This window comes from Atta cephalotes, assembly GCF_000143395.1.
Source record: "Atta cephalotes unplaced genomic scaffold scaffold00028, whole genome shotgun sequence".
In the NCBI taxonomy this organism is placed as follows: domain Eukaryota; kingdom Metazoa; phylum Arthropoda; class Insecta; order Hymenoptera; family Formicidae; genus Atta; species Atta cephalotes.
This window is the reverse complement of record NW_012130092.1, coordinates 3,141,081-3,167,342: the sequence shown is the minus strand read 5'-3', so window position 1 is coordinate 3,167,342 and position 26,262 is coordinate 3,141,081. Positions and strand designations below refer to the sequence as shown.

At 31.2% G+C, this 26,262-nt stretch overlaps 2 protein-coding genes across 2 annotated transcripts; both read right to left on the bottom strand.

Annotated features, from left to right (window-relative positions):
- Positions 1 to 14,556: 14,556 nt before the first annotated feature.
- Positions 14,557 to 16,738, bottom strand: LOC105620692 (bromodomain-containing protein DDB_G0280777). Its single transcript, XM_012202182.1, has 3 exons — positions 16,640 to 16,738; positions 16,340 to 16,537; positions 14,557 to 16,215 (listed from the first exon to the last, which is right to left on the bottom strand). The coding sequence occupies exons 1-3, from the start codon at positions 16,736 to 16,738 to the stop codon at positions 14,557 to 14,559; spliced, it is 1,956 nt and encodes a 651-aa protein (XP_012057572.1).
- Positions 16,739 to 20,496: 3,758 nt separating this feature from the next.
- Positions 20,497 to 22,327, bottom strand: LOC105620747 (putative nuclease HARBI1). The gene is made up of 4 exons (XM_012202237.1): positions 21,820 to 22,327; positions 21,458 to 21,712; positions 21,157 to 21,372; positions 20,497 to 21,089 (listed from the first exon to the last, which is right to left on the bottom strand). Exons 1-4 carry the CDS (start codon positions 22,325 to 22,327, stop codon positions 20,674 to 20,676), a joined length of 1,395 nt encoding a protein of 464 aa, XP_012057627.1. The 3' UTR covers positions 20,497 to 20,673.
- Between the last annotated feature and the right edge of the window lie 3,935 nt (positions 22,328 to 26,262).

Below are 26,262 nucleotides of genomic sequence, written 5' to 3'. Positions count from 1 at the left end.
ATTCATCATTTCAGAATTTCTTATAGTGTTGAAAAGACATAATATTATTTTTAGTATTATACTTTAAGTACAAATTTGTATGATAAGTTATTTTTTAACTAATAATATAATTATAAGTAATAAAATATAAATAATAGTTCAGATAAGACTATGAGAGTCATATGCTGTCAATATTATTTGATTAAAAATTTTTGATTTTAGAAATCGTTGCAACTTTTTTCTTTAAATTTAGTTAATCAGTTTACTGGTAATGATTTATATGAGGGAAAATAAAATGTCACAACTGTATGTTTTTTGGCGGCTATTGGATTCACTATATATTTTGAATTTTGAAATTTTGATTTAGGATTAATTTATCATCAATGATTGGAATAAGCTCTTATAGAAACTTCCATGTAGAATATGAAATTTTTCGTTTTTACCCAGTTTTTTTTTAATAAATATAAACCATTAATTTTAGGTTTATCAGTGAACTTATTAATGTTAAGATTTATAATATTAAGATACACTGCACAATAGAAAAAGATTTATTTAAAACTAAATTCATTTATACATATAATAATATCTAAATTACGTGGGTCGTTTGATAAGTTTGGTAAATTTCCATGAAATGGCGCTACAATTCATTTGATGAAGCGATGTCTCGAAAAATCCATTCTTCCCCCCCCCCTTCAAGCCAAATTTTAGTCAGAAAGGACGCATAGTTCATTTGAAGTAGGCTGTCTCAAAGTCTGCAAAATACTCATTGACGGCGACAATGACTTCCTCATTTGACGAGAATTTCTTCCCACCGAGCCAAGTTTTTAAGTTTGGAAACAGAAAGAAGTCACACGGGGCCAAATCCGGAGAATAGGATGGATGAGGAATCAATTCATAACCCAATTCGTAGTTTTGTCATTGCAACGGTCGACTTGTGGGACGGCGCGTTGTCTTGATGGAAGAGCACTTTTTTACGTGCCAATCTCTCTTCAAATGACTACCAAACGTGAACTATGCGTTCTTTCCGGCTGAAATTTGGTCTGAAGGGGTTCGAAGAGTGGATCTTTCGAGATGTCGCGTCATCAAATGGATTGTAGCGCCATTTCATGGAAATTTACCAAACTTATCAAACAACTCACGTAGAACAATAAAAAAATGAATTTAAATTAATAGATCTAATTAACTAATTTATATTGCAATTGAGTAAAAGAAAACTATTTCTTTTGTGCAAAATAACTGACCTGTCAGAGCAGTATTATCCGAAAAATCGTTAATCATTTTGATTATTTTATGTCCACATCAGAGCACTGTGTTATAAATAAATAACGATTGTATGTATAAAGGCAAGCAATTTGATTCGAAAGAAATAACAACACTGATACAAAACTAGTCAAAATGATTTTTAGCGTGATTCTGCGTAAGATGTATATACTGCGAAAGTTTCAACTACACTGACTATATTCTGATTTGTTGCAGGAACTGGTTATCTTCTGGAGAAAGGAGCCCCTTCCACGTTTCCACATCTTACTTTTTCTTTTCCAAGTCAGAACATTAGCAATACTTTTCTACTTGAGCAAGTCTTGCAACGAAATGTACTCCCCATTTTTCCAAAAAGAGAATGTTGGATTTTCCTTTCGTTAATTACCTCTTTTTCTTTTTCTATTTCCTCCTTCTATTTCCTCTTTCTCTTAACTTTCTGAACAATCATCTCTAATCAGTTCTAATATCTTTAATTTAAAAAATTTTTATTTTTAACTATCGTGATTTATATATTTTAAATTACATGATGAAAGTCACTTGTCACGCAAGTTCAGTTTATCAAAGTCTTGAAAGTTACATGTAAAAATTGACGTGCTGCATGAGGAAAAGTAAAATAGGAAAGATTATTAAGACTGCAATAGTGTCTTTCTAATCATTTATTTTAACATACTCGTTATAATCGCGACGTGCAAATACAACATTATTTATTTTGCGTTATATAATGCGTGTCCAAATCTATTTTCGAATGCGGAAAGTAAGAGTGACGCGTGATATCACGTCGCTTTCACATTGAGAAACGAAAGATCTTCCTGATCGGCTGTAACAGTCGCCCGGATGCACTCGCAAATTGTGCCTAATTTCATGACATTTTCGTCACTTTCAATTCCTTGAAGAAAAGACGATTGCATTTGCGTTCACCGCACTAACGACGCTCGCGCAAATTATACTATTTGTCACCGAAAAAGCCCGCGTCACTATTTCAAATTGATCAGTGGCAGATGGTCGACAAAACTGACTTTGCTTCATGAGAATGTACGATGCGTCTAGTTGGTGAGAGTCAATTGCACGCCTCGTTTGGCATAGACTGGAAAGGGAAAGTCCCGCTTTACTTCTCGTGTAGAATCTTTTTACGCAGCACGAAGCTTCAAAATAATCTATCACTATAGTGATAGATTGCATTTAAAAAGTACAGCTTTATTGCATCATTCCTCGTATTTATTTATCTAATGAACGATAACAATAGAATAGAATAGTACTATTGATATAGCTATGCTCCGCCAATTTTTAGTTGCGTCAGCCTATGTCAATATATGATTTTGATTAGCTAACGCAAAAAATGACTGATGCAATCAATTAAAAATGCTATATTCATCTTTTCTTTCTGCGTAAACTACAATTATTATCCGCTATCGTGCATTATCTATACCTTTAATAGATAAACATTTGTTTATTTTATACCTTTCGATTTTGTAAAGAGTCTACGAAAAATTATTTTAAACGATATTATCATACTATAAATTTGATAAAAATATAACATTTTAAACTATGTCAGCCTACTATATAATCTATATTGTTTTCTATAATGATAATTATAATATATCGTTATCACTATTTTAATGTAGCTTTCCTTCTTCTAATATTTCTTAAGAGAGCATATGTACCTAGTTGTGTTAACCTTCTATATGAATCCGTGTAATTTTCACGTACTAATATGTCGATATTTCATTAAATTTTTGTCACAAAAAGACGTATACATCTTGTTATATATTTTCTTAATAAATATTATTCTCGATAGCGGTCTAATTTTAATCTGAGATATCAAAGTAAATGATTTTGCAAATTATTTGCTAAATTCATTGTTAATTTATATTTGTTGACATTTTTTGAGTTCATATTACATAAATTTTTTTATAGTCGTTTTAAGTTTTTATAGTTTTTTTTTATAATTCGACCTATAGAGAGTTAAAATAAAGCCTTTTGGCTAACTTTGTGAACTTTCCGTAGAAAAACGGAAAGAGATAAAGAAATCGGATTTATTTTATTGTAAAGAGTGTATTTTACTCTTTTTGTTATTTAAATTTCATTTAAAAATAATTAAAAATGGCGATATTATTAATATTTTTTAAAGCTTGTTTTAAAAATATCATAATTTGCGGTGACTACTATTGTTTCTACAAAATTTATCTGAAAGCTTTACAAATATATAAATGACATAAGTTTTAAAAGTTGTAACATAAATTTAATTAACACGTAATTGACGTAGTAATTGACGTAGCCGTTTTTTGAAATATTGCGTTTAAATACAGTCAAATTTAAATATTAAATTTTTATTAAAAACTTTGTTGATTTATTGGCTGCAAAAAAAACAAAACATCACAAAAAATCTACATCAAACTTTTTAATGAAAAAGTGTATAAAATTACAAATTGATCGATCAAGCCATCTTCAAAATATTAGTTACGCATTTTGAAAACTATATGTTTCGAGAAAAACACGTTTAAAGTTTTACATTCAGTTTATATTACGAAAACATTAAACTTCCAAACAATAAAGTCCAAAGAAGTTAAAAATTGACCAATCACAGTCGTCCATTTTTCTGACTTCTGATTTATGACTAATGACTTATTGTAGAAGGTCCATAACTTTTACCAAATTGATCATTCGAGTTATATAGCTAGAAAATTCGATAAATGTAATAAAAACAAGAAACATCTTTTTTCTAAACATCTGCGGGATTTTGAATTAAAGATCCTTTTAGACATACGTCCTTCTATCGGTGTCCTCGACGCGCCCGACTATAATTGTAACTTTTACATATTTCGCTGGATTTTTTTAAGTAAAAAGCGCAAAAAAAGAGTGAAAACTTCTCAAAATAATTGTTTTTTCAAAATGTGATTGGCATTAAATAAAAGTATTTTTATCATAAAACTTTTTATAATAATATCTCAAAAAGTTTTTGAAATGTATTAAAAGAAATGTGTAAAAAGCTTTACATATTAAAAAGTAAAGTTTCATATTTAAAACACTTTTTAACTCTAAAATTTTTTATAATCTCTACATTTATATATTGACTTCTCTTATATGCAAAGTTTTGTTAAAATTAAAATATTCAATTTCATGAAATTTAGGCTGACATCATTCCTGAAAGGAATACAGCATAAAAATTGGATATGTTAGAGATACGAACGAAGTTTTTTAATTGATGAGAGTGCGTTTTTAGAGAGATTTTTTTCGAAGCAGAATATAACGGCTTCTTTACAAAATATGTATCTATTATTGATGAATTCATTCTCAAATTATCATTTAAAGGAATTTTGTACTTCTCTAACATAACATTTTAGTAAATGTTTATAACATTTATAGTAATTACATGTTAAATTAAATCAAAATAATCGACATTTTCTATTCAATTTAGATATTCTGCAGGAAAATTCATTTAAACAGATAGTGCAAATTAATCTAAAATAATTATATAATTTTCATATAAATGTAATGTGTGATTAGCAATAAGAATACAGCGCGGTAAGTGATGCACAATTACAGTTATTTAATTAAATTTACAACAGGTCTGTCCAATTTTAGTTCCGGAATCGAAACGCAAGATTATCTACACAAAAAAATTCAATGTAGGTCAAATTTTGGAGATTGTAAAGTTGAGATTGTAAAATTGATAGACGTCTGAGCGACGCGTATCAACACACATTCACAATCTCCAAAATTTTATTTATCCCTACTGAATTTTTTTTGCTATTATGACGTTAAATATAACGTCTCGATTTAGTCTTTTGATATAAGAAGAAAATGATTTTGTTGAAGTACCTAAAAATTTAGTTAAGTACACATTTTTTTTACATAATATCAATATGTATGATTCCTTTAATGATTCTACATATAAAAGTTGAAGAGATACAGATGCAGGAATTCTTAATTGGCGTTTCGCTGGTTCTTAACTCGATTTTTTTCAATTTTGATAAAAACATTATAATTATATATTTTTCTAAAGTTCACACTATCAATCTGAAGGCTCATAGTATAACTCTGGAAAGTAAAAATGAAATCGTATATATTATATCGTATATTTATGCTCTTAGCAGGATCAATGACGTGCACGTGGCAGGTATCTGATCCCGTGCGTGCGTGCGTGCGTACTTGCGTGCGTATATGTGGCTGTATGTGTACGTGTGTGTGCATATGACTGCAATAATGCTTTTCAATTTATTCGCTTTTGTCAATCTTTCATAAGAATTCAATCGATTAATTAAAATGATATATTGAATGCACAAAAATAATAATTCTGATGAAAATAAAAATCAGAGCGTAAGTCGAATGTAATGGGAAAGTAACAGAAGCGTAAATAAAACTTCTAGAAGGCGAAAATTGGAACAATGAAATGTAAAAGAAGCATTTATGCTTCCGATGTTTCAATTTTCGCCTCCTAAAAGTTTCGTTTTACGCTTCTGTTACTCTCCCATTACATCCAATTTACGCTCCGATTTTTATTTTCATTAGGAAAAAACTGAAGTGCTACACTGAAAGAAATGATTAGCTGCTGCAGCAAATTAGATGGTAAAATATGGCATAGCATTTTTAATTAGCTGCTGCAACCAATTAAAAATGCTATGCCATATTCAGTCATTTCTTTCTTTTAGTGTATTACTGTGAATACACTATCATAGTTATCATATTTTTCTGCGCTTAGTGTTACTCAAGATCAACGACATGAAGAACAGGAAAAAATATATTTTTTTACATTTTTAAACATTTACCTTCTGAAGTCATACTACTGAGCCTTCAGATTGATACAGTATGACTTTAGAAAGTATATAATTATAATTATAACAATGATCGTAAATGTAATTATAATTGTAATTATATTTATTATAATTATATCATTATATATATTATAATAATAAGAATAACAATTAATATCGAAGAATTCCTTGATATTTAAAATATAAAGACTAATATAAGGAGAAGTAGAAGTCAGCGCGGTAATCGTTGCGCAAGTATAATAATAGAAATGTTTATATGCCCATTTTTAATGTAAAGTATGAAGATATAAAAAAGTTGATATAAAGTCCGTTCGCATTTCGACTTACTTCAAGTCATTCTCGACGGTATCAATATAATTCTAAGTTAGTACACATTGATGCACTATTTGTACTAAATTATTGGATTGTCCGGAAAGTTCGTGCCGATTTTGAAGGAAAATTGAAACGCAGAAGGTTTAAATTTTAGTATACATTTATTAAATTTAAATCTTTTGCGGCACGAACTTTTCAGACAATCCAATAGAATTATATTGATACCGTTGAGAATGATTTGAAGTAAGTCGAAACGCATACGGATTTTATATCAAATTTTTATATTTTTATACTTTATATTAAAAATGGGCATATAAATATTTCTATTATTATACTTGCGCAATGATTATCACGCTGACTTCTACTTCCTCTTACATTATATTTTAGTCTTTATATTATATTATAATAATTATTATATTTATTGTAATTACTATCATTATAACTATCTAACTCATATATGTATATTAGAAACAAAGTCCTAAGGAATCGATAATGATGCGTATGTAGTACACATAGCATTTTCGGTAGAGGACATTTTAATGGCTTATATCTTTGAAACTAGGATCAAGTTGTGCCCATTGACATTTGTAACATTCAGAATGCCAAGAGCTATAAATATTAAAAATTCAATTAATTTGACTGAAAGCACTTTTCCATATAATTTGTGCGGAGTTTTTTGGCCGATAGGTTCTCCTTTATCTCCGATTCTTACAGATTTAGTTATGAGGAGAATCCAAACAAGAATGATTTAAAATGGATTGAAATTTTTTTGTGAATTAATATTTCTGAAAATCTGAATCTATTTCAATTTATTTAAAGTTATTCTCATTTGTAGAATTCTGGGTAGAGATGAAGATATTTGCATACATCCACATTTCGGTTTATTATAGACACGTAGATTATATCTTACTTACTCTGCCAAAAGATTAAGTGAGTTCAACCTTGGAAAAATTTAATGTGTGAAAAAATTCACGGCTGAACAGAATCCAGCAAACGAGAATGGATTAAAATGGATTGAAATTTTTTTCTATCCGAATGCGTATTTTAAATAACGGATACCTTTTTTTGGATTTAATTGAAAAACTGCATTTCAGTATTCACAATTATGTTTATGTGAAGAAACACAGAAAAAGCTAATGTTATTATTAGATTGAAATATTTTTAGATTGAAAGGAATAGGGATATGCTCTATGCAATTTCTATAAATATATAAAAATGCATTCAGAATTGAAAAGCATTCATTTAACATTCGTGAATCAATATTTCTGAAAATCTGAATCCATTTCAATTCATTTCAATCCATTCTCGTTTGCTGGGTGTTAATAATAGAATTAAAACATTATCAAAAGATAACTTATATGGACGTGACAAAGATTATAATAATAACTCTAGAGAAATCATAGCAAAAAAATTTTTCATACATGAACAGAATATCAGACATATTTAAAAATGTTGCGAGAAAAAAATGATTTTGAAGCGTCGTTTAAATCTATGAATTGTCTGAATAATGTTATAAAAACAAGTAAAGATAAACTAGATAAAATGAACTGAAAAGATGTAATATATGAAATAAGCTATCTAGAGTGTGATTTCTCTTATGGAACAGATGAAGAGAAAATTAAAAACAAGAATAAAACATATGTTCGATATAAAAAAAACCATCTGATTCCTAGTCAGTAGTTTCACAGTACAGAATGAATCACGGATAGATGAGATGGATTAGAACATATATCCAAATTCTGGGTACAGAACCATACTTCTACAAAAGATCTGTTTCGGAAATGATTTTTATAAAAAGGCAAATTAATCGCATTAATAAGCAGAGCGACACAGAAAAATTACTGGATGTTTATTTGTCGGTAATGAATATTCCCTCCTCCTCTTAGAATCATTTCTACCCTCTCCTGGATTCTCTTTGTCTGCTAGGATATGTGATATTAACAGACAATTTTAATAGAATCAATTTTGGAATATCCATTCTCAGTTTCCGATTTGGCCATTTCTGGTAATGAGATCCTGGACGCTGATATGAATAATTTACATAATTTTAACAAAGATTAAAATGATATTTAGTAATTAGACTTTTAAATAAAATAAAATCTTACATCTAACACGAATCAAGGATTTAATTTTTATAAAATAACAATTAAAGTTCAAGAATTTGACGTAGATGTAACAAAGGAAATTTCTCGCCAAAATAAATTATTTTTCATTAATAACGAGTGTTTTGCGATTTAGATTTAATCGTTTTTATATATGACTGCGCGATTTTTTTTGTGTAAACAATTATTTTTATTTTCTATCTTAGATTATTTGTATATTGAAGGAGGCCTAATCTAGGCCGAAACGTTTATATATCTATATATTCGTTAAGAATAAAATATAAGCCTTGTTCTTTTTAGCTGAACTTTTGCATTAATTCATATTTCTTGCTCCTTTTTTGTTCTGAAAAAGAAGAAAAATGAATTATTCAGCAAAAAATGAAAAGTAACCTATTAATTCTCTACTAAAATCTTGCGTAAGTAATATATGCTCTTTAATTTTGTATAATATTGAAATAAAGATATCAAAAAATCAATTATACATATTTTCATTTTGATATATATTAACATGAAATATTAAATATCTTATAAGCTTTATTAATTTTTTTATAATTATCATATCTTAATATTTTTATGAACAGAATAATCAGATGAATCAATTGGTGTACAGAAAACATAATTGCTTATTTAAAATTATCCATTTTACTTACATATTTTTTTTTTAAAGCAATTATGCATTTTCCTTACATTACTGATTTACTATTCTACGTACGACATTTTATTAATAATGTTTAAGTGCTACATACAGTTCAACGGATAAAACAAGATTATATAACGACACTAAGCAGACTTTGGAAAAATCATGTATTATAGAATAATAGATTACAATGTTCGTGGTAATAATGATATAATAAACTGCAATATACTTGGACAATAATAATAAGAAGAATTTAAAATAACACAAATACTGAATACATATTATTAACAATAATGAGAGGAGGGAGCGGCGTCGAGAAAATTTTGGCAAAGAAACGGGCCAAGCCGCTATCAAATTATAATTAAAAGAGAAACACCGTGATAAAGTCATAAAACTGACAAAATGTTCATCGGCGTTCGAATACGCTGTTTTCCGAAGACTTAAAAGGAGCACTCAGAATTACAATATTTCAATATATCGTTATTAAAGATCTGCAAAATACACAAATTTAATTCACCTTAAATAAACTTATAAATAAACGTTCATCAATATGCACTAAGCGCCACTTACCATGTTTCATATTCGAGTGAAAACTGAAAGAAAAAAAGAATAAAAAAAGGAAAAAGATACATAATTGTATGCTTTACTCGCAGATAAATGTATTGACAGGATCAGAATTTGTAATTATTAAAAATCATTGTTATCATATAACTACAATAATAATTTCATATACAAAGTTAAACATTAAATTGTTTAAAACATTGTTTTTTTTCATCAAATTTCTGCATTTGGCGAAAGACAAATTGCTATCTATAGTAAATTATAATTTGCGTGAATTTTAGTATCCATGAAACATGAAAGTTTGCTGATCCTACAGAATAAAAAGGCCATCGCATAAATTATTATAAATTATTCGTGAGGCTGTATCGTCGTTGAATTCGCGGTTTTCCCTTCAAGTTCGTGTTATTTCATTCTCGAACGTAAAAATCACGCGAATAAACAATACATTGATTCGCATGCCACGACGCAGTTTAACCGAATCGTTGCTGTCACGACACTTAGTGTACTTAATATAACGATTGTCTATATCGTAGAAAGGACTCAGGTTGCAAAATAATGTCGCTAATAATGATTACACAGCCTTATTCCTATATTGTTTCTAGGAGAATTTAGCCGATAAAGTCGCGATTTTCAAAAATAACAGAGATATTTTCGCATCATCATATTTTATGCAGCGCACATTTATTTTATCTCTTCTTTTTTTCCGCGTTTATAATTGCACCGTCTCTCTTTGCGAATTGGCCCTTTCCGTGTGACTATACGTAAACAAGTAATTATTTGCGAAATGAGATCTCTCTCGTAACATTATTATAACGAAGCACCTCAAATACACTGAACAAACGTGACTAAATATCCGAGAATAAAATTCGAGAAGAGACGATTCTCTTCGGTTTCGAACAGCTCACAAGTACATTCTAAAATGTCGAAGCATGTGACACAGAGATCACGATAAAAGTGCGGTTCGCAAATTTAAATAGTTGCAAAGAGTCTCCCTGTAGTCCGAATCGAGGTCTCTTAATGCTATTAGTAGATATATCAGAATGTTAGAAGAATGGCGACATAACTGAAGATTTTTTTTTTAAATGCCATTTCTGAACATTTATAGGCATTCTTATATTAATTTTCGCAGCTAACATTTAAAGCGCGCGCTTCGTTACTTTTCCATTATAAGAAATAAATCCTACGATATAGATTTTTATGTTTCTATAAAAATGCAATAAGCAAATTGTTCATCTTGTATTCGAATATTATAATTTAATCAGCTTTTTAATTAAAGATAATAAAAAACAAATCCCAGTCTTTTATATAATATTTATAATATAAACAAAATATGAAAATAAGCTATAGAATTCAATTCAATTCTAAGCATGGTAACAATGTGATTATTTAACATTCTTATTTGTTCGTAAAAAAATAATACTTAGTTTTGAGGGACAATTTCGCGATTTCCTAAATTGCCCTGTTCTCAGCCAAGAAGCTACATTACGAAGTACAAAAATATATTTTTGATAAAGTCGACTTCGTTGAAGTCTAAGACAGCCAATTATTGATTTTAGATACATACATACAACCGGTCACAGAAAGGTCATAACACTTTTTTTCGATAGGTTTCGAAGTGTAGTCTGCTCATCAAGCAATTCTTATTTATGAATCCATGAATCAATCGATAAGAAAACTGTATCCCATCAAACCCATCAAAAAAAAAGTGTTTCAACTTTTCTGTGATCGGCTGTACAAGGACGCACATATACACTCTCACATACATACATACATACACACATACATACACACATACATACACACATATACATACATACATACATATGATACTGCGCGATAAAATCGACTCTTTCCAACTATTTTAATTTAAAAATGGCAGCTTTATTCGCCGCTCTTATTGTGGCAGCGATTATTGAAAACTGTTAAAATACGATGACAGTATATCATTTATGTTGGAGGCCAAATACTATTTTCACGCTTACATTAGAAGACCGTTCATTAAGAGCATCGATGACTACATAACGCATTAAACATTAGACTTTTTTTTGCTAAAACTATTGTTTTTGTTCAACGTTTTCAGAAACAAGGTCGTTGATGTATGATGTGCGTTTAGACAGTTCCATCACATATTAAATAAGAAAATGTGTGTGACCTAGTCGTGACTAATCAAGAAATAATTGGGTGATTGTGTGCATGATAATTGACCGATTAATTTCGATCAGATTGTATCTCATGCACGAATCTTCTTTTTTAAGCTGATTAAACAAAGTATGCTCGACTGAGAAATGAGGTTTCCTCAAATCGGTTATTATATAATAACTCTATATGTTTTCTCGATTATTTACGAGATTACAGCGAGTTTGTAATGGCAGATTCGTCCTCTAAATCGCAAATTGACTCTGAGTATTTAACGCGTGGAGGACAATCGTTGGAACAAAAACTTATGATATGAATAATATTGAAGAAATTAAAATATGATTGACAAATTAGATCAGGCAATCAAGAAAATAGATGCAGTTTTATACGCGATCAGTGAGTCGTTTAATTCTTCCTAATTTAGTCTGTTTAATTCATCGAATATCAAGATTTTTAATACATTTTCTTATTAAATATATGTATATTATATATATGTATTTTTAGCGCGCTTCTGTAATACATATAAATTTAAAACAATATATAAATTTAAATTATTTTTGTAAAGTTTAACATCCAGAATGATAAGATTAAAAAACGACTCACTGACTATATTTCGAAAAAAAGAAGCTTTATGTTCCGTTCATATTTCAGGTACAGTAGTAATCCAGTTGCGTTTGTTTTCTTCGAAATGTCATAATCTGGACAAGCATTGTTTAATTAATAAATAATGAACTTTCCACAGGAAAGTTATTTTATTTAAAATTTTCATATATATTTTTTAATTTATTTGTTCATATTTTATCTGATATCTTTAAATAATTATTTATTAAACTGTAAAATGCTATTTTTTAAATTGTAAAATTATTAATTGTAATTACAACAAATTGTAATTACATAATGTTTGAATATAAATCGTAAACCATCTATTCAAGTATGTTATTAAGTCATAAGATATTCACATTATTGATATTGAAAAACAGATGATATTGCTCCAATATTTTTGTGGCAATCATTGTTAAGCAAAATTATATTAAAATTTAAATGAACTTATTTAATTATACGATAATATACATAATTCTATAAAAATTTTGCGAAATGTTCGAATACAGTGCAACTGGACAGTTACCGTATTTAATGTAATGTGAACAAAGTTTTGCTATGGAAAAATTTTGATAGAAATTTTTCGATTGCTTTGTGGAAAGATAAGTACGAGATAATTAGTTTTCTATAATGAAATGCTTCTTTCTTCGTAAATCTACAGCAACGTTCGCCTAGTAATGACATATTATTCCGACTTAAACCTATGAATTTTTCTTAACTATAGACAATATCGCTGTATACTTAATGGAGCTGGGCAAAACAATAGATTCAGACATTTCAATTATGGAGTGAATTTCACGGTTATTACTGATTTGCACATTCCATCAATTAACAAAAATGTTGAATGTCTCAGATCTCGCGTATATACTTATTATTACATTGAATAATAATAAGCTTCAATAGGTCTTCGATAATTTGACATGTAAACTATTGTATAATAACACAATGTTTAGTAGCATTCGAAAACGTGCCGGCGTTTTTTACCCAGCTACAATGCTTAGTTCAATTTAAAATTAACTTCAATTTGTTTTCGTGCGTAGAGGCAGCGTTCAAAAATCTCATACACTTAAAAATATCTTAATACTACTTCCTCTATTTATCTGATCTCATTTGCCGCGAGATATTGGAAGCAGATTGATTACTAGATAGACGGATCTCGATTAGCAAGCGTGAATTTATGTTCTGAAATGATCACATTCGTCACCGTAGTGGGTACAGTAAAAAAAAGCAAACAAGTAATATATATTTTTAGAGTAGATATAGATATATATCCATATTATATATACTTATTCAAAATAAGATTTAATAATTTAACAAATTATAATATTTCATTTAAATGCTTACTTTTTTACAAAATATAGAGTAAAAAGAATTAGATTCATCTGGCAAATCTAGGTAAAAAAAAAATTTAATAAATTCCACTGCAATAAAAACTCGATATTTCGAAACTCAATTAACTTTGTAATTACAGGTACAGCGAAATGAAAACTATAACAAATACTGAAACATCTAAAACTATTACTTAAAACGATTTTTAAAAAATGATCATAAAAATTGATGAATTAAATTATACATGAATTCAAATTGTACCCAGCTTCGATTGCGAATAAATTTCTTGACATTTCCATAGTCGACTAAAAAAAAGCTGATAAATACGTTCCTTGATATCACACACGTAGTACCGTTACTTTATGATATTATGATCACATTTGCGATGTTCGCAATAATTCTCACAGCCTGCTGATGCTGCTGATTAATCCTTAACGATTTACACTGCTATCTTGTTTATCTTAGGCTTGGAATTTATCATAATTTTTCAAGAAGTATAAACTTTTTAATAACGAAAACATTTTATATCGGGCAGTTGTGGATCATTAAAAATTAAATTAATATCGACTATTGAAGTGTCTAATAAAATGATAGTGCTTCAAATATCAAAGAATTCGACAGCACACTGTGACAGACATAAAATTATAAATGATATTGAGTGAGGTATTCGCGCAATGATAATCAAAGCCATCTCAAAGATCAATTCCATTCAAAGGTCTGGATTTTGTCAAAGATGTATTTCCCCCTTCCTCTCCTCTATCTGCGATGTCTTTTGTTTCTTCTCTCTATTGAATAAAGTTCTATCTATTTACAACAAAGCCCTTGGTCGCACGCTGACACAGCTGAGTACCAGCTGTAGGCCTGGCTATCACGAGAGTATGGGAGCGACTTCAGTCACGTCCTTGCAGTCTTGAATAGATAACTGAGCGATCTCGCTCACCATCTCCTCCTGAGCCTCCTTCTTTAATATTGTATATCCCTGCGGTACTTGTTCCTCATTTTCATACATTGCTTTGCCATTAGTCGACTTTGCTTGGCCATTCGCCTTTTTCTTACTGGATGATTCTTCATTGGACCTGCCTGGGTTAATCTTGAATACACTCTTGATAATACTATTCACCGTTGGCTGTAAGCGTTTTGGACTCTCCGAAGAATTATGCTTATCATCTTTGGTTGTTTGCGCTCTTCGCGTTCGCGCATTGCCTTTGACAAACTTATTGGCATTCTTTTGAAGAGTCAATTGTATAGCTGGCACTTCCATCTCTTTCGTTTCCATCATTTTATTAGATTCTAGTTTTACAGAATTCTTTTCTTCACATGACGGTGTTTGATCGATGGTACGCGCGAGTTCCGAATTACAGATGTCTTGTTTTTCTGGATATGTATCAACCACAAATTCATCATTCTTTTTTAGATCCTCATCTAAATCTGTCACTGGGACAGTTTTCGGTTGCTCTGTTTTTTCTGCTAGAGTTTTATTCTCCACATAATTAGTTGAATCTTGTCGCTCCGTCAACATTTCCCTTTGAAGAACTTTAACAGGACTCTTCGGCTTTATGAAAGATTGGTCTTCTCTATTTTGGCAATTTGTACAAGAAATATGTGTCGGTGAATTTGCCTGTCTTTTAGTAGCGTTGTTTTTCTGAGCTACTCCCATATGCGGTCTACTTGCTCTATGCGCATTGTTTTGTACATTGAATGATGACCCAGATTGCTCATATTGTGACTGTACGTGATTAAAGTGTATTTGTGACTGCTGTGGTTGCGGTTGCATCCTGCGAATATTAATGTGCATTGCATTATCCATGTGTGGCGGCGGCGGAGGCGGTATCGACTGTTGCTGCTGCTGCTGTTGTTGCTGCTGATAAGTAGTATATGGCTGAAAAGGCTTCATTTGGTTCGAAGGATTAATATCGGGAGTGGTATTTGCAGGCGGTCCATATGATAGATTCGAATTTGGATGCATGTATTTTGTATTCACATACTGTGGCCATGTTTGTCTCGGTTGAAATTGATGTTGTGCAGCAATAATATTCTGCACAACTTGATTATCTCTACCGCGCTCGCGATAGTTATCAGTACGTTGATCGAGTGTAATTTGACGAACATTATTGGGGGAGTGTTGCGTCACAATATGTCCGGATATGAAGATAGGCTCGTTCTTGGAAATTACCGGACTTTGAGGCTGATGTCCATAGTTTTCATAATGTATATTTTCGTTGTTAATAATCCTACCATAAGTGACGCTCGAGTGATACTGCGGTGGTTGTGGTATATACTCTTGCTGCTGCTGCTGCTGTTCTGGATACTGTAGAAATTGTGACATGGGAGGTTGAACATCAATCCAAGTTTCCTGCTGAGGAGGACGCTGCTCGTTGTCACGTATGGCTAGCACTGCATTCCAAACCTCCTTCAGCTCACCTGTGATGTCTCGATCTTTCATTATCGTATAATTACGATTGAAAACTATTCCTGTGTTCATCGCTTCTATGAAGTCTAACAGTAATTCGATAAAACTCGTACGCTTCTGTTAGAAAATAATAGTTGTATAATAGGTGATAAAAATATCATAGACTTTATACTCCTTCAGAATTAATATAACAAGAAATATTTGTTAGAAAATCTCTACAGATTAAAAATGTTTTACTTACTTTAACATCCTGAGCATTCTTGCCATTTATTCGTAGAACTTCTGGATTGGCCATTACAGCAAACACTATAGCCTCTATCTTTGTGCGAGGGGGTGGCACTCTCATACCTCCATAGAGTGGCACAGGCAGTGAAGGTCTACGAGGCATTGCAATTTTGTCCCAAGACAGTACGTTTACATAACATGGAGCTGTAGTACCCTATCAAGAAAATTGATATTTATGTAATACCCACTCTATTGATTTCTACAAGTTATGTAATAAACTTTTGCAAAGAGCACTGTCATCACAATGATATAATACCTGTATAAAATCTTGTATACACATGTGCGGCTGTGGTGGATTCTTAAAGAGTCGCGCTCCATTACGCGACTTCATTCTGGGTACACTACTTTCTGTCATTTTGCAACTGAAAGTTAATCAATTCAATAGTGAAAATCCTATACGCAAAATTCAATGTGCTATTAAAATGTGCGTTTTATATTTCGTACAGGTGTTTTCAATGTTAATAACGTTCGAATAAGAAAACTGTGATCTTGCTTGCCTTTTAAAATCGTATATGTGCAGATTGTATCGGTCTATCGGTCAGAGTTTTTAAGTCTTCAAAGCAACATGTGAGAGTCTAAAAATGACTGATTTTCGAAACCATTTCCAAATTAGTATATCTTGTTACATGTACAGAGCTCGCTCTATTGAAGACTCGGAGGATCGAAGATTCTTGTTTCGCAACCGCTTTGATAATAAAAGCGTACCGCATGTGCGAGGTGTTCCGAAAAAAATAGGAGTTACCAAATGAAAACACTCCGCTATCAATATGGCGCGGTGAGCGGTCGAAATCGCGGCACGTTGACAGCTGCGGCTGCATAAAAATTGAAATTCCGTGGTGCCTGCGGATGCTACGCTGCGCAACTTTTGTGAAACAAACTGAGAGTAATTACGTAACGCGACACGAGGGGAGAACGATAATTCCGCGATTCAGATTCCCGAGTGATCGAGGTCGCCCCGAGGCACTGCCAAGGTTACACGCGCCCTGTCAACATAACCTGTCAAAATCGCAACCAAACGGAGCTCGCGCCGCTAAATCTGAATTGCGGATTGCGGGTAGAGGGTAGGGCGAGGGGTAGAGGATACGAGTGGATCGTGTCGTGTTTCTTTTTGTGGGCACTCACCTCGATGGCGGTGTCTCACTCGCGAGAAAATAACCTCAAACGGTCGCGAACACGACGCGAAACATTCCTGACAAAGGGAAAGATGTCTTTCAAAAGAGACGAACCATCGTCCCTTTTGTTTATTATCTTCCCGGGAGCTGCACCAAGCTGTACAGCGCCCGATCGACACCTAACGCCCTCACGGCCGCCACATGAACCTTTATCCTTTTAATAAGGGCCATTCCAACTTCCCAGCAAACGAGAGTGGATTAAAATGGATTGAAATTTTTTTTATCCAAATGCGTATTTTAAATAGCAAATAATTTTTTTGGATTTAATTGGATTCAATTGGATGCAATTGGATTGAAAAACTACATTTCCTATTCAAAATTTTGAATAGTATTCACAATGTGTTTGTGTGTTGTTTGTGTGTACAGAAAAAGCTAATATTATTTTTAGATTAAAAGGCATAGAGATATGCTCCATGCAATGTTTATATTTCCTACAAATGAATAAAAAAACATTCAGGATTGAAAAGCATTCATTTTAACATTCGTGAATCAATATTTCTGAAAATTTGAATCCATTTCAATTCATTTTAATCCATTCTCGTATTCTGAGATGCATAACCGCATAACACATATATAAAGAAAATCATCCAATCGTATTTACGTTTGCCTTTATGACAGAAATGTAATTGGATAATTTTCTTTATACATATAGTTATGCGGCTATGCAAGTTGTGGAATGGCCCTAATAAGTTTGTTTGCATCGTATGAACTTTCCACTTTTATCTTAAGGAATCAGACTATGCATTGAAGATTGAGATTAAAGATTAAAGATTGAATTTCACCAATGAACACAAAGAAATTTTGGCTTCTTTTGTTCTGATTGATCAAATTTCAATCTTTTAATCTTCAATCTCATTCTTCAATGCATAATCTGATTCCGGCTTAAGTATACTAATGACTTCTGCACACAGAACTTGATAATGCTTGCCGCGCGACGGAAGTTGTACGACCAATCAATGTCTCACTTGCTCAAAAGTAATAGATATAGAGGTTTTGCTTGGAGAGATCGACTTAAAAACATAAAATTATTGGTTAGTGCGATAACTTCCGGCAAACATTACATTATGTCCGTTTTCACCATTTGTAGATTAACTTTAATCTCGGTTCAACCTAAGCCTAAGACACAATGCGAAGGAATAGCGATACAAATAACACGATTTCCTATCAGAAATTGTATATTCCGATATATCCGATTTCTGATAGGTTGAAATCGTGCTATCATTATTCCCTCGCATTGTGTCTTGGGCTTTATTCTTCGTCTTTTTCTAATTCTAAAGATTAGAAAAAAACGAAGAGTTGAACCGAAATTAAAGTTATTTATATCGGTGGAAATGAGCATAAATAATACTTCAACTGATACCTTAAAGACAAATTTTCACACAAAGGTACATCACGTATCAATAAAAGGCGAAATTAAAAAAAAAATGTCAAGTTGCTGTACATTTATTTCAGAAATGAAAAACAAAATTTTGAAAGTATTAATTCGCAAACACTTCAAGAGTGTAAACATATTAAAAATATTTCAAGAAGACTTTGTTAAACGTGCAACACAGCAATGAACTATAGTCAATAGCTACCGAGCAGAAATAAATTTCTTGAAGATATTAGTAAAAAATTTTGTAACGAAGACTGTAAATAATCTAAAGGATTATCTATAGAATGAAGAGAATGGAGATAGCAAAAGATTACCCAACAACCGAGAATGGGTTGAAATGAATCGAAATGGATGAAGATTTTCAGAAATATTGATTCACGAATATTAAAATGAATACTTTTCAATCCTGAATGCATTTTTATTCATCTATAGGAATTGCATGGAGCATATCTCTATGTCTTTCAATCTAAAAATAATATTAGCCTTTTCTGTACATTGCGAATACTGTTCATTCAAAATTTTGAATATGAAATGTAGTTTTTCAATCCAATTGAATCTAATTGAATCCAATTGAATCTAATTGAATCCAATTGAATCCAATTGAATTCAATTAAATCCAAAAAAAGTATTCGTTATTTAAAATACGTATTCGGATAGAAAAAAATTTCAATCCATTTTAATCCATTCTCTTTACTAATTCTTTACTAATTCTTAAGCAAAATAATAAGTTGCATATTAGATATGGATTGCAAAAGGAGTACGAAGCTCTTGTTGAATATATTTTACAAAACATAGTCAGATGTCTCCTCTGCACTCTGTAATGAAAAATAAGGAAGATTCTATTAGATACAGAGAAGACTGTTAGGTTTATTTCGATGCAGTACAGAAATATTATATTTTATTTTTATTTTGGATACATAAGTACAATCCACATTGACATTTATTTTCTTAAAGTTTTTCATGCTTACTGAGACTTAAATTTTATTCATTGTATTACAAAAATTTTGTTTTTATTTTAGAGACATAAGTGCAATTACTCTCAAATTTCCATCAAATTTCCAATTTTCTTAGTTTTTCTAAATTTACAAAAAATGTTTTCCAGCAAGGACAGTATAATACAGTAAGGGTATGGTTAACGCGATATTGCAAACGCTTTGAAGCGTTTTTTAATTGGTCAGTTTGTAAAATTCTTCCTTCTAATTGGTCCATCAAACGCTTCAAATCGTTTGTAGTGAGATTTGACCACAATCTAAAGCATTTCATTCTTGTTTAACGTTCGCAGACAAGAATGTAATGATTCATTGTGTCACATTGTCCTTGCTAGAAAACGCTCAGAAACTTAAATGTTATTCGACATATTATAGAAATATCTTATTATTTTAGATACAATAATTATTATTTTAGACACAATAATAATCATTATTATCTAAATTAATTTAGACATAAATACAATTACTCTAAATTAATTAATCTTTATTTTTCATTTTCTGAGTTTTTTCAAGCAATATTGTTTTTTATGTATTTCAGTTTAATTTTTTGTATGTCAGTTACAATTATCATAAAAAGTATGTTATCACTGTGATAATTTTATTATTATTAAAATTATCAATTACATTTATTTTTGTATAATAAAGACAATTAGTAATAACAATATAATTTATGTATAAAAAAAGTATTGTATGTGATATAATAAAGTAATTATGAGGTATTCTATAATATTTTAATGTAATATTAGCTAATGTATTATTGTGCAAATAGTTGACAACACAATTCGTCTCGCAATTCATGACCATGCTGATTTTCATAAATTATTTCATCATCATTTTCAATATTTATTATTACTTCTTCTTCTAAGTCAAGATAATCCTCGTTAAGTGGAGGCTCTAAGAGTTCTAAATCATCTTTATTTGCTAAATTATGTAAAATACAAGAAGCATGTATAACTTGAACCATACGTACGATGTTTCGCAACCTGAAATGATATAATTGTCTAAATCTTTGTTTCCAGCAGTCGATTGCATTTTCAACTTTAACATGACATGAACTTAATTTTTGATTAAAATGTCTTTGTGCCTGAGTTAAATGTCCAGTATCTCTGTATGGAATTATTAAATTTCTTAAGCATGGATATGCACTATCTCCAAGTAAATAAGATCCATCTAAAATAAGACTTATTTATCCAGATGTAAATTTAAAAAAATTATACTGATGTCAATCATTGCTAACCTGAGCAAATTTCTTGAAGAGATTTGTACAAAGGAGATTCTTTGAATACTTTTGCATCATGGACGGATCCTGGCTTGCCAATAAAAACATCTATGAATTTCATGTTATGATCAACAGTTGCTTGCATATGAATAGAAAAATATTGTTTTGTATTAATATACAAATCATGATCCTGTTGTGGTTTGTCAATTCTTATGTGTGTACCATCTATACAGCCTGAAAATAAATGTTATATAAAAATGAATATAAATTTAATACATGTTTCAATTTAATACATAAGAAATAAATTTTGTTAATGTACCAATAATTCCAGGAAATCCTTTTAATTGAAGAAAATGTGTCTTTGTCGCTTCTTTTTCCTCCAACGTAGGAAATTTTATTGTTTGCGATGCAAGTTGCATTAAAAATTTCGTTACTCTTGTTATAATTGTATGCAATGTATTTCTTGTAATATCAAATCGATCAGATACGTCTCGATAGCCACCCTCATGGCCAAGAAACCACAAATAACTTAAGATACACTTCTCACTCGTTATTGGACCATATCTTACACGTTCTATAATTTTTAATTAAATAATAAATATTTTATCATATAAAATTAATTTGAAGAAATTAAGTATTTTAAACTATTCATAATAAAAATAAAATAATAAATAAAAATACCTTTCAAAGATGTAAAAATGTCTGATTTTTCGAAGCGTGCAATAAGTTCATCAGCTATTTTCCGTGACAAACGAAAATGTATGGTAAAGTCAATATTAATATAATTTCTGACAATATGTTCTATGTAATTATTAATTTTAACTTGATGTAATGGAATTTTGTGGACTGGTCGGAAATAATACCCAGCTTCGTTTAAACGTCGCCGGGCGGTCCTCACGGATATTTGGATGTTCGCTGCGTTGATGGCTTCCTGGAGGGAGCTGTAAGGTCGATCAACAACTGCAGCGACGAGAGCTTGCACTTGTTCCGGTCCGGTCTTACGAGGACCATGATTATTCTGACGATGATCATGCAAAGCATCATCACCGCCCTCGGCAAATCGTCGTATCCATCGTCGGACAGTTTTTTCAGAACACGGAATATCAGCAGCAATTTCTGCTACTGATCTTCCGGCTTGTGACTGTCCGACAATACGACCTCGTATTTCTGGACGCAAGTTTCGAGGCATTGTTATAATTTCTATCGTGATGAAAATAACATCCGCTCGATGCTACGACATCATAAGTGATCGAATAATAAGAAAAATAAGTAAATAAATAGAGAAAAAACAAAAATGATTCAGAAGCAGTTTAGCAACAAATATGAGAATACAGCGAAGAAACACCTTGGGATTCAAACAAATCAGATGTCTATCTTTGACATTCGTACCAACTGTAGTACGGCACAAACCAATCGATATAAGCCATAGAGGATAGAGACTAAGGTCTGATTGCGCCAATTACTTACGTGCGCAGATGTTTTCACTAAAACTGGTAGTGTCTCTAGAACACATATATTCAAAGGATACATTGACCAATGAATCTTTTGTACATTATTAATAATATTATAATAAATAAACTTATTAATTCCTTTTTTGTTGATTAAGAGTCTGAGCACAAGAATTGTCGTAACACTTACTTAGGGTATATCCACACAACTTGCATAATCGCATAAATGCATAAAAAAATTTTATGTGCGTCTTTATAAGAGAAATGTGATTGGATAATTTTCTTTATGCATACATTTATGCGTCTATTAAGTTAAACGTAACGCAAAAGCTTTCTCATCTGACATACAATTTATTACCTTATGTTTTCAAGAAAATAGTCGTATGCCATGTCAAGCTGTTATTTACGTCTACTTAACCCTAACAACACAAGTCAACTCTGAGTCGATTATAGTTTTTAGATATCTGAAAAATGGATGTCCGTAAGTCGGCCTTAGATGACTTGGACGTCTCTAAATTATACAATGTTCCACTTTAAAGACGATTGTAAGCTGACTTTAAATCAACCATTCTAAGCTGTGATCCGATTCATATCCATAATACCCATAAACAGCCTTATTTAATTATTAAACAAGGACGAAATGATTCCACATTTAAGCTTTGTGAGCGCAAATCGCACTAGACGTCCTAAAGTCGATTTTGAAGGACGTCTATACAAAGTCGACTCTAAAGATTTGACTTAGCAAAATCAATTTACAGTCGATATATCGACATTTGTGCTTAAGGAAGTCTCTAAATAAGTGTACGACAATTCTTGTGCTTAGATCTTGTGCTCAGTAAGCGATGATTCATAGTACTGAATGGACGTATTCAGAGGATTCAATTGAGTGAGTGTTCGCTGCTATTGGTGTATTCTTTCATTATCTAATTAGCATTTTAGATCTAGAAGAATAATTAACCAATTACAGTCATTACATCGAATTTTTCCCTGTCGAATGGCAGGGGAATGTTCGACTGTTGGTTGATTCTTACATTCTGATTTAAACCCTCGGTGGAAATTAGACCAATATTTGTTAATACTGATAGTATTATTAATCATGTAAGGTCAATTATTAATCACCTAAGGTAATCATGTAAGGTTGAAACTTATCTTATTGCGAGATTATGAATAAATATACTGTTATTTCCATTTTCGTTAGATTACATAGACTTAAAGCAATATCCTGATTGGTTCATCGGCTTAAGTTTATACTTTACGCATACTGTTACAGAATTTTGTGTGTAGCAGCCCTTAAGCTTACATTAATGATGATTTAATATGGTTGATTTCTATACTTAAATTCAGCGAAGAACTAAAAGTATGAATCAATCATATTAATTAAAGAATGACTAAGCGCTAATTGATTAATTTTCTTTGCTAAACGCGTTTAATGCATCCTATGTATGTGAACCAATGAAAAGATGTCTACGAATTGTCCAGACTCTGTATTCTAGGGACACTAGAAACTGGGAACATCCTTTCCGTGGTAATAGCCTTTCCAAAAGTTTCGCCGTGAAGTTACTTACAAATTCCCTAATGTATCACGCGCTTCACGCTTTCGCGGCAAGATGATCGCGCGCAACTTCAGATAGTTTAGATCAATTGTCGTTCAGTTACTTGAGTTAACGGATTCATGTCAATTCATTTCGATATCAAGCAAATGAATGTTCGTAATCCCGTTCTATCGAACATCATTGTTTCGCGCGATGGACCGCCTTCGATTGCGATGAAACAATTTAAAAATGCGTTGGAATATCGATATGGTAATTATTATTGTGATTTGTTTGTCGATTGTTGATGTAATTTTCTGAGGTTTCATTCCGTTATTCACTGCAAATACTGAAAAATATAATATTATACGTTATTGAATTATAGATTTTCAGTATTCGCAATGAATAATGGAACGCACTTCAGATCTTTATCGATTCAAACTGTACGAAAAATTTAAAGAACAAAATGGCGGTTATCAAGTAGCCGCGCTATTAATCGAAAGAAGCTTCGATAATTGCATATCAGTAGCAACTTATATAGCATAGATCTTCAAGTGACGTCTTAAGACATCTCCTGGATAAATTGCTGTATGAGAATTGCAGGAAATAGTCGCGTTCTGCAGATCATTTTGCAACTATTGAAAATTTTTTCTTCGCACTAATTAGATTATATTTTTTTTTCAATTTATGCCCCATTTTTACTAATGCAGATCGATTAACTTACTTTCTATCTTTTAACTTGCTTTCTATCTTTTTCTAATTTTAAAAATTAGATGAAGAAAAAAATCTATGCAATACAATAACTAATATAGTCAAAATAACATTTTTTTAAATTGTGATTAATTAAAAAGTGACTTTTAATAACAGTTTTCGAAGCTATTTTAACATTATTTTGATATCATGATGACTTGAAGTATGTGTTTTATTTGAAGAATTAATGAGTTAAATCAAGATTAAAAAGTTAATAGAAATAAATGTTAAAGGAATAATCTAGCTTAGCAAAGAAAATAGTTCCAATAGTTGCAAAATAGACATTGCATCTAATTAAGTCTAGAACTTTTTACACTGTTAGTTTAGCTTTTTTTTTTCTCCAGATAAAGAGAAAAAGAGAAAAAATGAATCATAATGTTCAGCCAAAAGAATAAATCTTTTATATGTTATTAGATATTCGTGGGAATTGAATTCTAACCTGAAGACTGCAAGTGCGAAGCTGTAGATCGCAGAAAATTTGGAAAATGGAAAAATTTCTTTCCAACGCGCCCGCAATCAATCAGGCGTAAGTAATCTTGAAACGACATTATAATTACAAATGTGATTTTATTGCTAACATAAATATGAGATTTGTTTGAAAATTATCGAAAGAATCATGTTCAATAATTGAAGATTTTCTATTATTTTTATTATTTTTATAAATTTTCTATTATTTCTATTATTTCTATTATTTTTATAAATTTTCTATTATTTCTATTATTTTTATAAATTCGACTATACACACTTATTCGTTGGAATCATTGTACAATTGTCCTCGTTCAACAATTTTGCGCATCGTTGTGCTCGACCTTGATAGAACAATTATAAACAATTAATGCGACAAATGATGGCTACAGAAAAAAAGGATGATCGGCCAACGGCTTGAAAAGCGCCTTATACTGAAACTTGCTGTAGAACTTGAACAAGCGGGCGGCTCAGAGGACTGTAGTTAGCGACTATTAATATCATCGATCGGGATCGATAGTTCTGCCTGCGAGGCGTCATAATAATATGGTGGATGGTGCGGACCTCTCTGATACCCCGCCGATACGTCACGTACACCGGTAACGATGTACAAGTGGCGCCAATAATGCTCGCAAACATCGCGCCTCGCTGTACAATCTGTTATCGTTAACTCGCGCTCGGGACCATCCGCTAATGCAGTGCCGCTAATGATCCGGTATTAAGAAACAAAACAACCATATACCAGTGTGTTGTGGATCCTTGTAAAATCGTGCGACACACACACACACACACACATACACACACACACACACACACACACACACACACACACACACACACACACACACACACACACACACACACACACACACACACACACACACACACACACACACTACTACTACGTACGTACGTACGTTACTTTACTTTAC